The sequence below is a fragment of the Equus caballus genome, chromosome 1 (genome assembly GCF_041296265.1).
Source record: "Equus caballus isolate H_3958 breed thoroughbred chromosome 1, TB-T2T, whole genome shotgun sequence".
Classification (NCBI taxonomy): Eukaryota; Metazoa; Chordata; class Mammalia; order Perissodactyla; family Equidae; genus Equus; species Equus caballus.
The window spans coordinates 141,121,852-141,134,905 of record NC_091684.1 but is presented as its reverse complement, the minus strand read 5'-3'; the positions used below and the strand labels follow the sequence as shown (position 1 = coordinate 141,134,905).

Here is a 13,054-nt window from a genome sequence, read left to right as displayed (position 1 = left end):
GGAAGTCCTCTTTGAGGAGGTGAATTTTAAGCTAAGAATTGGAAGTTTTAAGCTAAGCCCACCAGGTGAAGAGTCACAGAGGAGTGTTCCAGGGAGAGGAAATGGCAAGTACAAAGGCCCTAAGGCAGGAAAGAGCTCCTTAGGTTTGGAAAACTGGAAGAAGGTCACTATGGCTGGAGTCTGGTGCACGAAGGGGGGCGGAGAGGAAATGAGATAAGAGATGGTGGCTGGGCTGGGTCATTCAGAATCTGTAGATTGTAGTAGGGAGAGTGGGTTTTGTTCTAAGCGCAGTGGGAAGTCTTTAAGCAGATGCCTTGATGACAGTTTGTGCTGTCAGGTAGAGAATGGACCTTGTATGAGGGAGGGGGGTAGGGAAAACAAGGAGATCCATCAGGAGATGTAGCAGTTTTCTCGGTGGTAGAAAAAGAGACAGAGGGGCAGACAGTCATTAGGATGGGTGACCCAGGAGTTTAGAGGTCTGAGGGTCCCAGAAGAGGACTCTGTAGACAGCAAGACAACGAGAGCAGGGTCCCTGAATGATGGGGCCCTAAAGTGCAAGGGAGGAAAAGAAACCCCAGCACTTCTCCTCATGGTGGGTCGTTTCCTTTCCAGGAAGTTTCAGCTTTCTGATTCTGAGGCCCCTGTGAGATGGAATTTGGGGGAAGAAAGTGTAGGTCATAGTATTGGTGAGACCCACTTGCTCCCTTTTGGGGTTTTCCTCTCAGCCTCTCTCTAGGGGCAGAGCTGGGAAAGGAGAATTCTCCTCCAGCTCAGCAGGACCAGGCACTAGCAGGGGAGGGCGGGGGTCAGAGGTCCCCCAAGCCCAACCTTAAGACAGGTACCCTACTGCCTCCTCAAGGATGAAGGCCTCCGCCTAAGTGTGAGCTCTTGGAGGCAGGGCCTCTCGTCCCTCCACCCCCACCCAGGCCTTTCTGGGGGTAAGCCAGTGGAGTGGAGGACTCTGCTGAATGGGACAGCTCCCTACCGCTGAGGGGGGGGGGGGGGGGGGGGGAGGCTGAGAGGTGGGAGCAGAGGTCCTTTCTAGCACAGCGGGTGAGAGTTCTGGATTAAATCCTGCCACATACCCAAGAAGACCCTCCACAGAGGGGTGGCCAGATCAGCCTAGTGCCACCCCCCACAGTCCCTCTTCCCATCCACTGCCTGGTCAAGAAAACAACCCACCCATGCCTCCAGGACAAGCCCACAGCTGCCATTTTCCCAACACCTCCTCTGCTGAGGGCCTAACAGGGATCACCTCACTCAATTCCATACGCTCTCCTGAGGGAGTCATATTATCCCAATTTTGCAGATCAGCACAGGGCTACAGAGTTCAGGATATCCAAGCCGTCTGACCCTCAAAGCAGAGCCGAAGTCCCTAAACCGTCTCTTTCCAGCAAACTGGGCTTGAAGCAGGTTGGGGATGAAAGGTGAATGAATGGATGAAAAAAAGGAATGAATGAGGGGGCCTGTGGATGCTGGAGGAAGAGGACGTCAAAGCCGGATTGGGTCCGAGCCTCTTTGAGGCGTAGCCGCGCTCCCAGGGTCCAGGTTGAAGGTGGAGAGAAGAGTATGGAGAGCAGCCTGGTCGGCGGAAGTGTGTGAGGAACGCAAGGAACGCCCCTGGTTGGCCCCCAAGGTGGGCGCGGAGACCTGGGCTCCCCTCCATCCATCCTAGCGCCCACAGGCCCTAGTCCTTCGTAGGCGCTCAACAAAGAGTAGGTGACATTTTGGCTCGCCCGCCTCCCTGGCAGTCAGTAGGCGCTCAGTAAATGTTAACAAACGGGTGACTCTCCACCGAAGGCTCCCCACCCACCCCGCGGCCCCACCGGGCTCAGGGCCGGCGCGCGGCTCCCGCCACCCGGTGCTCTGCCTAATCTGCCCCTCGCACGACCCGGCGGCGGAGGGAACGCCCCAGGCGGGGCCAACTTGGGGCGGGGCCTGCGGCCCGAGGGGGCGGGGCCGGGCGGCCGGGGTCTCCGGTCGCCGCAGGGAGAGCTCAGGCTCCGAGCGCAGCGCACGGAGGGGAGGGGGCCGGGGCGCAGATGCTGGAAGTTCACATCCCGTCTGTGGGGCCCGAGGCTGAGGGGCCCAGGCAGAGCCCAGAGAAAAGCCACATGGTGAGCGGGGGGCAAGGGGCGCAGGGACCCGCCGGATTTCCCCACGCCGAACGCAGTGGGGACCGCGCGTCCCGGGCTGGGGCGTCCGAGCGCGGCGGGCCAGGCCGTCGGGGGACAGCCTGCCGAGGCTCTCGGGGCCACTTGGGTTTGCCAGCGTCTCGGCCGGCGGTCCGGGCTCCTGAGGGACCGCACGGAGCCGAGGGGCTGGTCCGCCCGCCCTTCTCCCGAGTGTGCCGGGAGCGTGGGAGGGTCCCCAGGGAGCCGCGCCGCTCCAAGGCCGCTTTGTGCCTCGGAGCGCGGAAGGGTGGGCGCGGCGCCGGCGCGGGTCCCTCTGCGCCCGCCCGCGGGCCTCATGCATGCCCCGCCCGCCCGCCAGGCGTTCCGAGTGGAGGTGCTGTGCCGGGGGCGCAGGCACACCGTGCTGAGGCGCTACAGCGAGTTCCACGCGCTGCACAAGCGGGTGAGGCGGTGCCGACCATCCCCCGGCCCCGGCCGCTCCTGCCCAGCCCCTGGGAGGCGGGCAGACGAGCTGCGGCCCCAGCCTCTGCCACCCTCGTTACCGCCCCGTCCCTGGAGGGCTCAGGTCCTGGGGCAGTGGGGAGGGCGCAGAGGGGCAGGTCCCAGCCTGTACTGTCCACGGCCCTGCCCGGCCGGGGCGCCCTCGGGTGTCTGGGGGTTGGGGCCTCTCTCGTCCCTGTCCCAACCACCGCTCACCAGGGCCAGGGAGACGGGGGGGGGGGCGGGGGGGGGGTGGGGAGCGGTTGGAGAAGGCTCTTGGCCAGGGTGAAGAGAGCTTGAGGGCTCGGTCGGGATGCTGTGATCGCACGCGGTAACCTCCTGGCAGATCAAGAAACTGTACAAAGTGCCGGACTTCCCCTCAAAACGCCTGCCCAACTGGAGGACCAGAGGATTGGAGCAGCGGCGGCAGGCCTTGGAGGCCTATATCCAGGTGTGCATGGGTCTCACTCTGTTGCCCCCCAGCCTGCTAGGACCAGAGGTGTGACCCAGAGAGGTGTGGGGGCACGGGGTGATGGGGACCCACATCGTGGGCATGTTATTACCCCAAGTCTCAATTTTCTGAACAGTAAATGTCCAAACAGTAAGTGTCCAAACATCCCTCTCTGGATTGATAGGATTGACTAAGGCAACCAGCAGGCAGGTGGTCCCAGGTCAGTGAAAGCTAGTTCCCTTTTCCAGGGTGGGATCCTGTGCTGCCCTCATGATGAGGATCAGGGTGGAGACCCCTTCCCCTGCTGCGAACACGGTTTTGCTGAGTCACATGGGCATACAACCTGTGTAGTCACCCAGGTCCCAGTGCTCAGGAGGGCTCAGAGCTTGGTTTCATGCTCTGCTCTGGCTGTCTTGAAATTCTTAATCATTTTGGAAGGGCCCCGGCATTTCCATTTTGCGCGGGGCTGTGCATATTACATGGCTGGGTCTGACTACAGGTTTCCTCTGTCCTCCTCTCCAGGGTGTTCTGTACCTGAACCAGGATGTGCCCAAGGAGCTACTGGAATTCCTGAGTCTTCGGCACTTCCCCACAGACCCCAAGGCCAGCAGCTGGAGGTGAGCACCTCTAGGGACCAGGGCTTGGCATGTTGGGAGGGGCCCTAGGGCTCGGGGACAGGGGCTCTCTTTTCCTTCTCACACCTCTCAGGCCCTAGCCCATTCTTCCTCTTTGAGACATGACCTCCCTGGCGGGCTTTCTTGACCTCGGTGGAGGGGCTGTTTTCTGGACAGCCTTGGTTACCCCAGCCGCCACCGGAACTGAGCTTGTTACAAATAGCAGCAGTGGTCCCCTGGGAGGTGAGGTTCTGGGTTCTCTGTCTCCACCTCTTCCTCACGCTGCCCTCAGGCATCCCCAGGCTGCTCACAGCCTCTTTTCAGCACCCTGGGGGAGTTGCCGCCTGGGGACAGCAGGCAAGTCAAAGGCTCTGTCTGCACCTGGCCCCTGCTGCCCCCTTGTGGCCGTAGGCCAGGAGGCGGGCCTGCTGCCTCCCGGCTGTCCTCCTGAGCCCACTTCCCACTCCTTTTCCTCTGTGGGTCCTTGGTGATCTCAATCCCCCACCTCCCCCTCCATTCTTCATGACCCTTTTCCCTCCTAGCTCACAGCTGCACCACCGGCCTGTCATCAGCTTCTGCGTGGATCCCTACATTTCCATCCCATCCCCAGGTGAGGGGGTGCCTCTGACCTATAATCCATATTTAGGGCCTGGGTATCAGGGTAGGAGTGGGGGGGGGGGGTCACGTTGCCATTTCTCAGCTCCCAGGATCCCCAGGTGGTATCTCCCTCCTACTGCCCTCCTTTGGGGCCACACCTGCCCCGCTGCTCCTGTGCCCCTGTAGCCTGCTGGCATTCTCCTCCAGGGAGCAGACACTGGTGAAAGAAGCTTGGCTCCCCTGGTCTCCATTCCTTACCAGCCAGGCTTTCCAAGCTAAGGTGAACAGAATGTGAGCTGGGAGTGCCAAGGCCTCATTTGGGGTGGCCAGCTGTTACTGCTGCCTTGGAAGGGGCTCCTACTCTCAGGACGGGTGCTGAACCTATGGGCAGGAGCTCAGGATGCTGCAGGCCAGGGCCATTCCACGCCTCCTCTTCAAGCCCTGCAGCCTGCACCCCTTCCTCCTGTTTTCCTTCTGTCCACAGAGCCCCTGCCCGATGTGGTGGTGAATGGTGTGCTCCAGGGCCTCTACGGCTTTAGCACTAGCCCAGCTAGAGCCCAGCCAGAGGTTCCGTGTCACCCTGCTCCTCCGCCAATGCCCTGACCAGCCCAGAGGCCTTTGGGCCACTGCCAGGACAGTCACGTGCCTCAGTCCTATGTGCCCCATATAAGGGACATGGGCCAGGGCCCCCTTGGCCTGGACCCAAGACTTACTCACCCCAGGCTCAGAACTCGGCTGCACTGGTGCACTTAGAGCCCCCGGCCAGGGCAGGGACAACAGAGGGTAAGGAATAAAGGGAGAAGTCACTTTGGCAGTAGGCTATGAAAAGGTACAGGTGTATTTCTCCACCTACACCAGAAGGAGGGGGTGGGGGGAGAGCAAGGGTGGAGGCACAGTAGCTGGCAGAGTTTAGGAGCAAAAGCCCCTGCTTGATGTTTTGTATGTAGCATCTGGGGAATGGGTTCAGGCCAGAGTCCACAGAGGGGACAGCACCCGCTGCCACAGGTCCCAGGCACACCGGGACACAGACTGAGGGGGAGGTGCTGCAGGCCCAAGAACCGAGCCCACACACAGGTTATAAAAAACCCACCTTTTCTTTTTATTGGTCAGTGTTGGTAGGAGTTTGTTACAAAACTGGGCCCTGTGGAATGTGAGGGGAGGAGTCCACTCCGTCAGATGCCACCACTGGGGCCAGTGGGAGCGCAGAGCCCTGTGGCAGGCTGTCTTCACCCCTTGGGGGGCAACACGGCTGCACAGATGGTTGCTCAAAGGGAGGAAGTCCCCAGGCCCTACTCCTTGGCGATGGCAAAGGGCTTCTCCACCTCGATCTTGCCACAGTCTGCAATTGTCACATCCTTCAGGGGCTTGTCGCGCCCATCTGTCTTGGTGGTCTCCACCTTCCGCACTACCTCCTGGGAAGGAAAGGCAGAAGCAGGAAGGCAGAGTGGGTCAGGAGGCAGCCACTCAAGAGAGGCAGGCCCCAGTGTATGGCTGGGGAGGGCTGAGACCCCCATGTGACAAGCAGCATACAAGCCTTGAGGCACCAAAATCCTAACGGAATCATGGCCAGGGGCCAGCCCAGGGAAGGAAGAACCCAGCTCTGACAAGAGGATGGAGCAGTCTTGACCCTTTGAAGTATGACCCAGGTTGGGCTATGGGTGAGAGGGAGGAAGGGGGTGGCTGGGGAAGGGGTACCAAATGGCTTCTCAGGGACATCGTGTTCAGCTGTGCCCTGTACAACTTAGGGTGGTGCCGCATGTCACTGAGTCAGTGATGGACGGAGCCACAATAAGCCCTGGCCAGCTTCTGCCTGGGCCTGAAAGGATTTAGAACTTGTGGGCATAGAGAGGTAGGCTATTTATTCTCCATTCCCCCAGGTCTGTAAAGATGAACAATGGTCTGAATCTGTGGGTTTTCCTTTTGGAAGGGGATAAAATATATGGAGCTCCTGCCCCAGGGTCTGTGTCAGATCCTTGGTGAGGGGCACCCAGGTTTAGCCCCTTCCTCCGAACTCACCATGCCCTCTAGAACTTTGCCGAACACTACGTGCTTGCCATCTAGCCAGGCTGTCTTCACGGTCGTGATAAAGAACTGGGAGCCGTTGGTGTCTTTGCCTGCGTTGGCCATGCTCACCCAGCCGGGCCCATAGTGTTTCAGCTTGAAGTTCTCGTCTGGGAAGCGTTCACCGTAGATGCTCTTACCTGGGAAGAAAGAGTGGGTCAGGGGAGCTGGGCTGGCACAAACCGAGCAGATCTTTGGGGTGAGGATTCCAGGGGCTCAACCTGTCCGTCCTCTGTGCCAGGCCAGGCTCAAGTGGAGTACAAGAACATAAAAGCTGTCCCCTTCTGACCCTCTGGCCTTGGAGCCAAACCATGCTGACCAAGTGTGGCAGCATGAGGCCAAGCTGATCTAATGAGAAGCTCACACAATGGATTTCTTTCAGAATATAGTTTTACGGCTTTTAAATAAGGCACATATTAACAGCTACCCTTGGCTATTATGGCCTGAGAGGCCTGCCATGGGGGAACTCTGGTGAAGAGGTGCTGTGCAGGATGCAGGGGGCAGGGGCGCTAAGAACGCTCCAGAAAAGGAGAACTGCTGTGGCTGACCAGCTTTTCTTACGAGCACAAAAGACGCTGAGGTGTCTGCAACACAGAAAGCCGAGAGATGAGTGGGCGGGGCAGGGAGAAGCAAGAGAGGGGCTGCCATTTGGGTTCTGGCAAGTCAGGAGCCTCTTATGAACAAATGAACAGAAAATAAAAGGTGGCTGTGACCGTCTGTGATGTGTCTGTCCCTGAGCGCTGGGGCGCGTGACAAAGGGGGCCGAAAGCAGACCTCGACGCCACTTCAGAGAGCCTAACCTAAGTTCCCAGCGCTGTTCCAGGAGAAACAGCACACCCTTCTTTTTCCCTGCCCCCTCGGGGATTCACACTGCGCTAGTGAACTAGGGGCCCCGAGAAACCCAGCAAGAAAGAAGCAATTTTCATTTTGTTTTACCCAGCACCTTTCAAACTTACTTGCACATGAAACCCTTTTTTCCTCCTTGATAGAACTGTTTTCATCCTGTGGTTCCACAGAATGGAACCAGGTTGGGATACTGTCCTAGACTGATGCTAATCAGGGAGAAATTTCTGGTTGTGTAGCAAGTGGGGAGACGGAAAACCAAGAATTACTGGACTCTGGCTGGTGGGGGCTGGGGTGTGTCAGCCTGTGCTCCCCGTCTCACTCCTACCCCAGGGAAAAACCGGACTCTCCCAGCATCGTGCAGTGACTCCTGGCTGGGGTGCTGGCTAAACGCCTCCCCTGTGTGAGAATCCTCGTTGTGAATCTCAACCAACTGCAGGGTTTCAGTTATTGCCGCTAACCAGAAAAATCCCCAAATCTACATCCTTAGCTCCAATCACTTTCCCAAGACAAAGGAGTTCCAAACTTGAACAGACAGTTCATTTTAAACTCAGCAGAGTAAGTCATCTTTCCCTCCAGACTTCAGTTATTCTTCTGACAGCTTTTCCTCTGCACATTGTTGTCGTCCGCAGCCCCATCCTTTCTTTCCATTCCTGCTACCCCACTGCAACAAGGGCTGATGCTTAGTGTGGTAACGGCGGGTGCCAGAGAACTGCTGCAAGCATTTTACACACAGAAGAACCCACCCTGGGAGGCAGGAGCTAATGACCTTATTTCAAAGACGAAGAAACTGAGGTACAGAGAGCTTCACGGTCCCCCAGCTAGGAAGGAGCAGAGCTGGAATTCAAACCAAGGTGGTCTGCCTCTCAAGTCTCTGCCTTTACCCACTAGGCTATCGTCTCCTGGGGCTCAGGCCCACGTGGTCCTAACAGGGACAGCCACACTGGTACCTCACCCATCCACTTGCTCCTGCCTCCACATCCTGAATCCTGTTGCCACATTATTTTCCCTCAAACTCCTGTGTGATTGGGTCTTCCTCCACTCAAGTCTTCAGTGGATCCTCACTCCATGTAGGACAAAGCCCTGGTCCCCAGGTCAGGCTGCAGCCCACCACTCCTGGCTCCTGGGGTGTGCTCCACTTCCATTCCTTCAGCCCCACCTTTGGCCAAGCTCCTGCCACAGAACAGAGCTGGGCTCACACCTTAACCTTGCCTCCTCTTTGCCCAAATTCTTCCAGCCAGGACCTGACGCACATCTTCCGTCATGTTCACAAGGCCGTTTCCTGACCACCGTGGCCTGAAACAGATCCTCTGCTTGTCGGCACTTCGACAACGGCTGACTTCCCTCACCATATGTGGGCTCTTAACACTCAGGATCTCACCTACCCCTCACAGCACCCACAACTCTTGCCGCTCTCACTTTACAGAAGAGGAAACCAAAGCTCAGAGGTCCTGAGGTCACAAAGCAAGAAGGTGGCAGACACTAGGTTACACCCAACTGTATCTGACTCCATGATTACATGCGTCCTTCCCCATCCACTGTTGCCACTAGCTACCACTTAAATCTTGTCTTGTTATATAATTTTCAGAGTGTTTTCTCCTAGTTTTTCCCACCTAAATGATAAACAACTTGAGGACAGAGCCTGAGTCCTAAAAGCTGTATTACCGCCCATGTGTGAGTTTTCAGGTATTGGAAGTGAAAGGGAGTTGCTGTTCCACTGATTTTTGTGTCCTCAGCACCCACCAGAGTCTGGCCAATGAATATTCATTGATGGGGTGAGCTGAATCTGTGGTCCGAGGGGACAGTAGGCTGTGCACCAAAGTATGGCGAGACCTGTGGGTTAGTTAGTCCAGGGTATCTGTCTGTCTGTCCTATGTGTACAAGTAATGCAGAGGCAAGACAGTCAGCTCTCGCTAAGTGGTCGCTGGTGGGAAACTGCCAAGGAAAGCAACTTCTCCCACCTTTGCTGGGGCTTCAAAGGTCGCCCCACACAGGCTTTGCATGCCTGACCCACCCCTGTGTTTCACTTGCTCCCCTCCCTCCAGGAGGTATTATTGCAAGAAAAGTCACCAAGGCTATAGGCCTGGATCAGCAGCTCTGCCAGCTAAGCGAGATCCTCTTATGTCCACCTGACCCCCCATTACTCCCTCTCCTTTGTCCTGGGTTCCCCATACAAAGAAGGGTGCAGCTGGTCTCAATGAAGGTTAACAGGCCTGCCCCTGGAGCTGAGGAAGGAAGAGGCCTCATCTACCCAACACAGCCAGGCCCTCCCACCTTGGAGGCTGCACTGACAGACCCCTCTGCCCAGAGGACTGAGGTTACCTCCAGTGCCATCTCCCCGGGTGAAGTCTCCACCCTGGATCATGAAGTCCTTGATCACACGATGGAATTTGCTGTCTTTGTAGCCAAATCCTTTCTAGAAAAGGGATGAGAAGGTGAGGAAGTGGCATGAAGCACCAGGCAGACATTAAACAGGCCCTGCAGGAACCCAGCCCACAACCAGTCGTGCTCACAGAAGAGACACTGCTGCTGGCCAGAATTATCGTTCAACGTGCTCCGGGCAAGCCACCGCTGTAGGCCAGGCATGGAGTGCACAGCCCCAAGACGGGCTAAGACTGCACGTTCCTCTGCCTTTACACAAGTGCCAGACTTTGTACGATTTTACTTCACAGAATGCCTCCACCTTCTCTTTTTTTCATAATCATAAGAAAAGATTCAAGAAAACTGACCAAAAAAAAAGTTACCTGCTGACCTAATAAAAAGTTGGAATACAAACTTTTTAAAATGGGGCACCCTTGTTTTCTTAAAACCTGGGAAGCTCTGGGCCCTTACTCTTAAGAGAAAGCTTTGGCACAGAAGCCAAAAACTAATTTCCACAGATATATTTTCTTTGGTTATCACAATGTCTTAAAAGATGAAAAGTTTTCTCCAAAAAAAAAAAAAAAAAATCCAGATTTCTGGATTCAGTTTAAAAAACTTAGAAGATAAGATAATACTTGGTTCCCAGTGCCACAGGGCAACAGTTAGCTGGTACCCAGTGAGGGCTACTGCTATAGATGGACTGCGCTCTGCTCTTCGGTTTGCTGCCAGCCCGACTGGTTCTTCGCTTCATCTGAGTTTGCCTACCTCTGCTGCAGCCACTTACCTCTCCTGTAGCTAAGGCCACAAAATTATCCACTGTTTTTGGAACAGTCTTTCCAAAGAGACCGATGACCACCCGGCCTATATCTTCATCTCCAATTCGCAGGTCAAAGTACACCTGAGGAAAAAGGCCATTTCAAACTTAGCCTCTTTAAAGGGGCCTTGCTAGGCAAGGCAGGGCCCAAGAAGCTACCCTGAGGATGGGAGAGAAAAGAGCCATATTTTAAAAGCAATGTTTCTGAATCTGATTTTGGTGGCGACAAAAATCCTAACGATGAGAATCTAATGAAAGCTCCAGACCCCTTTCCCATATGTTTGTTTGCCACTCTCCTTCAGACTACGGGGTAACAACCTTTGCCCTAAACAAATAATGGGCCCAGATTCTAGAAATTAACATCAAAAAACCATAAGGAGGAAAGCCTAAGCTCACCACGCAAGTTTAAACTTATTGCTGTGCCTCGCAGTTGGAAGTGGCTAAAATTTGACCTAAGTAGAGAAAGCATTCGCAAATCGGCAGACATGATCTCTCCCATTTCCCCAGCACTGCAGGGTATTTGCAACAGACAGCACTGAGGCTGACAGCGCCGGCCCCAGCTGAGCATCCCGGACTCCAGCGCCTGGGTCAGGGCTGAGGTGTCCGGGTCATTCTCTGGTCAGAATGGGGAAAGGCTGCCCAGGCGCCACGAAGCCACAGCAGGGAGACTAGGGAGGGGCTCAGCCCAAGCCAGCCTAGGACCGTAAAGCCTCGGACACCAGTGACCAGCGGCACCGAGGCCGGACCCCAGGGCGGGCCTCGCCAGGCAGGTCTGGAGAGGGGAGGCCAGACCTTGACAGTGACTTTAGGCCCCTTCTTCTTCTCATCGGCCGTGGAGGGTCCTGGCAACAGCAGGAAGAAGACAGAGCCCACGATGAGGGCGGCGGCGAAGAGCACCTTCATGTTCCGCCCTGAGAAACGCAGCATCCACCGGGAGAAGAGAGCGCGGCCCGGCAGCCCAGGCCCGGAAGAGGGTGGGGGCGCAGCGGCGTGGGCACCGGCGCCGCCACCGAGTGCGGCCGGGGGGGACCGGGGCGCCTGCCGGCCTCCTGGCAGGAGGCGGGCTCCATTTCCCCCCTCTGCGTCGGCGCCGAATAGTAGGTCCCCCGCGGGGGCGGGGCCCGGCTCGCCGACTGGGCGGGCGGAGACGCGGGCTCGTGGATGGCTGCCACGTTACTGCGGCGCGATTGGCTCCCCAGCTCGCCGAGGCCCACCCACAGGAAGGGGATCCGCGGAAGGCGGCGCCCCTCACAGAGCAAGGGGGTTGTGCTTCGGCAGGGGCTGCAGACCTCAGCGTGCTGAGCGTGGCCACCCTGCCTTTGTGGGAGTGGGAGTCTTGGCAGGTGGTGGCTGATACTTTATGTGCCGAAGTCCGTGGATATGGGCAGAAGATGCTTGTCGTTGTCTGCACTGGGCCAGTCAACCATTACTCACCACCAAATTGGACTTAAATGTGGTAGCTTCCAAAAACTCAGGGCACATTTATGCCTACCCAGAGTATGACCTTATACAGCTTCTACTTGTCGTGCAAAACTTGCTTCAAAACCCACTTCCTTTTGGACTTAGTCTCAGTCACTTTACTACCCATTTTCCTCTCCCTTCTCTAATCTTACTGTGCTTACTGCTGTGAGTCAATGCACTCTTTGTTGTACATCCTGGTTAACTTCCTTTCTTTACTTATTTTCCCAGTAATACATTTTTTGTGAGCAACGACTGTGTTGCTCTTATTTGTATACAGCTCCCCAACACTGCTGCAGAGCTAAGTGCTCAACAAAAGCTGGTTGGATAACGTCACGTTAGCACTGAAGTGGGAAATAATATATACCACAGCCTGAGGTTTAGTCCCCCTTTTCCAGAAACCTTCGGGTTGGCCAGGGATGCCCTCACAGCACAATTTCAGGTTTTCACACACATTTGGTGTTATTCCAAACAGTTTACAAAATATGTATTTCAATACTGGGAGTCTTACATAACCAGAAAAATTAAAATTACACTCACACATTTTCTTACTCAAACTTGGACCTATGATGTTATTAAAGGTCTTTAAAACTTATTTTCAAAGGTTAACGTGATTGAAATTCCTGGTCTTCACAAACTAGATTGTAGGTAAGCATGGCTCCGTCTGCATAGCCAAACTCTGCAATTTGATCTCTACGTGAGGTGCTGACCTGAGTCTGAGGTTATGCATGGCCACTGGCATTAACTTGTCCTTCCTTACGTTGAGGCCACTGAAGGCAAGCTGCAAAGCTTCGACATATCAACACAAAGGACATTGCTCTACATTTGCCCTTTCTAATCCTCACATCTCAATCTAGACCACCTCAGTCAGGTGGAGGTTCTTCTAGGTAAAACTGCTGCACTGACAAAGACGATCTTCCAAACACTTCCTCCTTCATTATTATTATTATTATTATTATTTTGAGGAAGATTAGTCCTGAGCTAACTGCTGCCAATCCTCCTCTTTTCGCTGAGGAAGACTGGCCCTGAGCTAACATCCACGCCCATCTTCCTCTACTTTATATGTGGGATGCCTGCCACAGCATGGCTTGCCAAGCAGTGCCACGTCCGCATCCAGGATCCGAACCGGCGAATCCCGGACCGCCAAAGCGGAATGTGTGAACTTAACCGCTGGGCCACCGGGCCGGCCCCAGGAATATTTATTTTTAAAGTGATCCACAGGGGTCAGCCCCGTGGCCGA

The 13,054-nt window shown here is 55.7% G+C and overlaps 2 protein-coding genes across 10 annotated transcripts; one reads left to right on the top strand and one right to left on the bottom strand.

Annotated features, from left to right (window-relative positions):
- Positions 1-1,939: 1,939 nt before the first annotated feature.
- SNX22 (sorting nexin 22) lies at positions 1,940-9,966 on the top strand. Of its 9 annotated transcripts, XM_070272608.1 has the most exons (8): positions 1,940-2,117; positions 2,494-2,577; positions 2,962-3,066; positions 3,589-3,683; positions 4,223-4,290; positions 7,814-7,976; positions 8,073-8,275; positions 8,419-9,966. In XM_070272608.1, exons 1-8 carry the CDS (start codon positions 2,043-2,045, stop codon positions 8,427-8,429), a joined length of 804 nt encoding a protein of 267 aa, XP_070128709.1. In that variant the 5' UTR covers positions 1,940-2,042; the 3' UTR covers positions 8,430-9,966. The 9 variants fall into 9 exon arrangements, with proteins under 9 accessions (XP_070128709.1, XP_023497915.1, XP_023497847.1 ...); XM_023642135.2 differs by having other exon boundaries at positions 1,953-2,117; positions 7,814-8,275; positions 8,419-8,821; XM_070272500.1 differs by having other exon boundaries at positions 1,953-2,117; positions 8,073-8,628.
- On the bottom strand, positions 5,377-11,295 carry PPIB (peptidylprolyl isomerase B). The gene is given in 5 exon segments (NM_001099761.1): positions 5,377-5,689; positions 6,294-6,478; positions 9,504-9,597; positions 10,327-10,440; positions 11,149-11,295. Coding segments are annotated over 5 exon segments (651 nt in total). The 5' UTR covers positions 11,284-11,295; the 3' UTR covers positions 5,377-5,566.
- Between the last annotated feature and the right edge of the window lie 1,759 nt (positions 11,296-13,054).

What these genes read in the sequence shown, in the direction of transcription:
- SNX22 (XM_023642079.2), top strand. Translation starts at nt 2,043, where the DNA reads ATGCTGGAAGTTCACATCCCGTCTGTGGGGCCCGAGGCTGAGGGGCCC. An exon ending in GCCCAGAGAAAAGCCACATG is followed by an intron (nt 2,118 to 2,493) that starts GTGAGCGGGGGG and finishes CCCGCCCGCCAG; the next exon opens with GCGTTCCGAGTGGAGGTGCT. An exon ending in TCCACGCGCTGCACAAGCGG is followed by an intron (nt 2,578 to 2,961) that starts GTGAGGCGGTGC and finishes ACCTCCTGGCAG; the next exon opens with ATCAAGAAACTGTACAAAGT.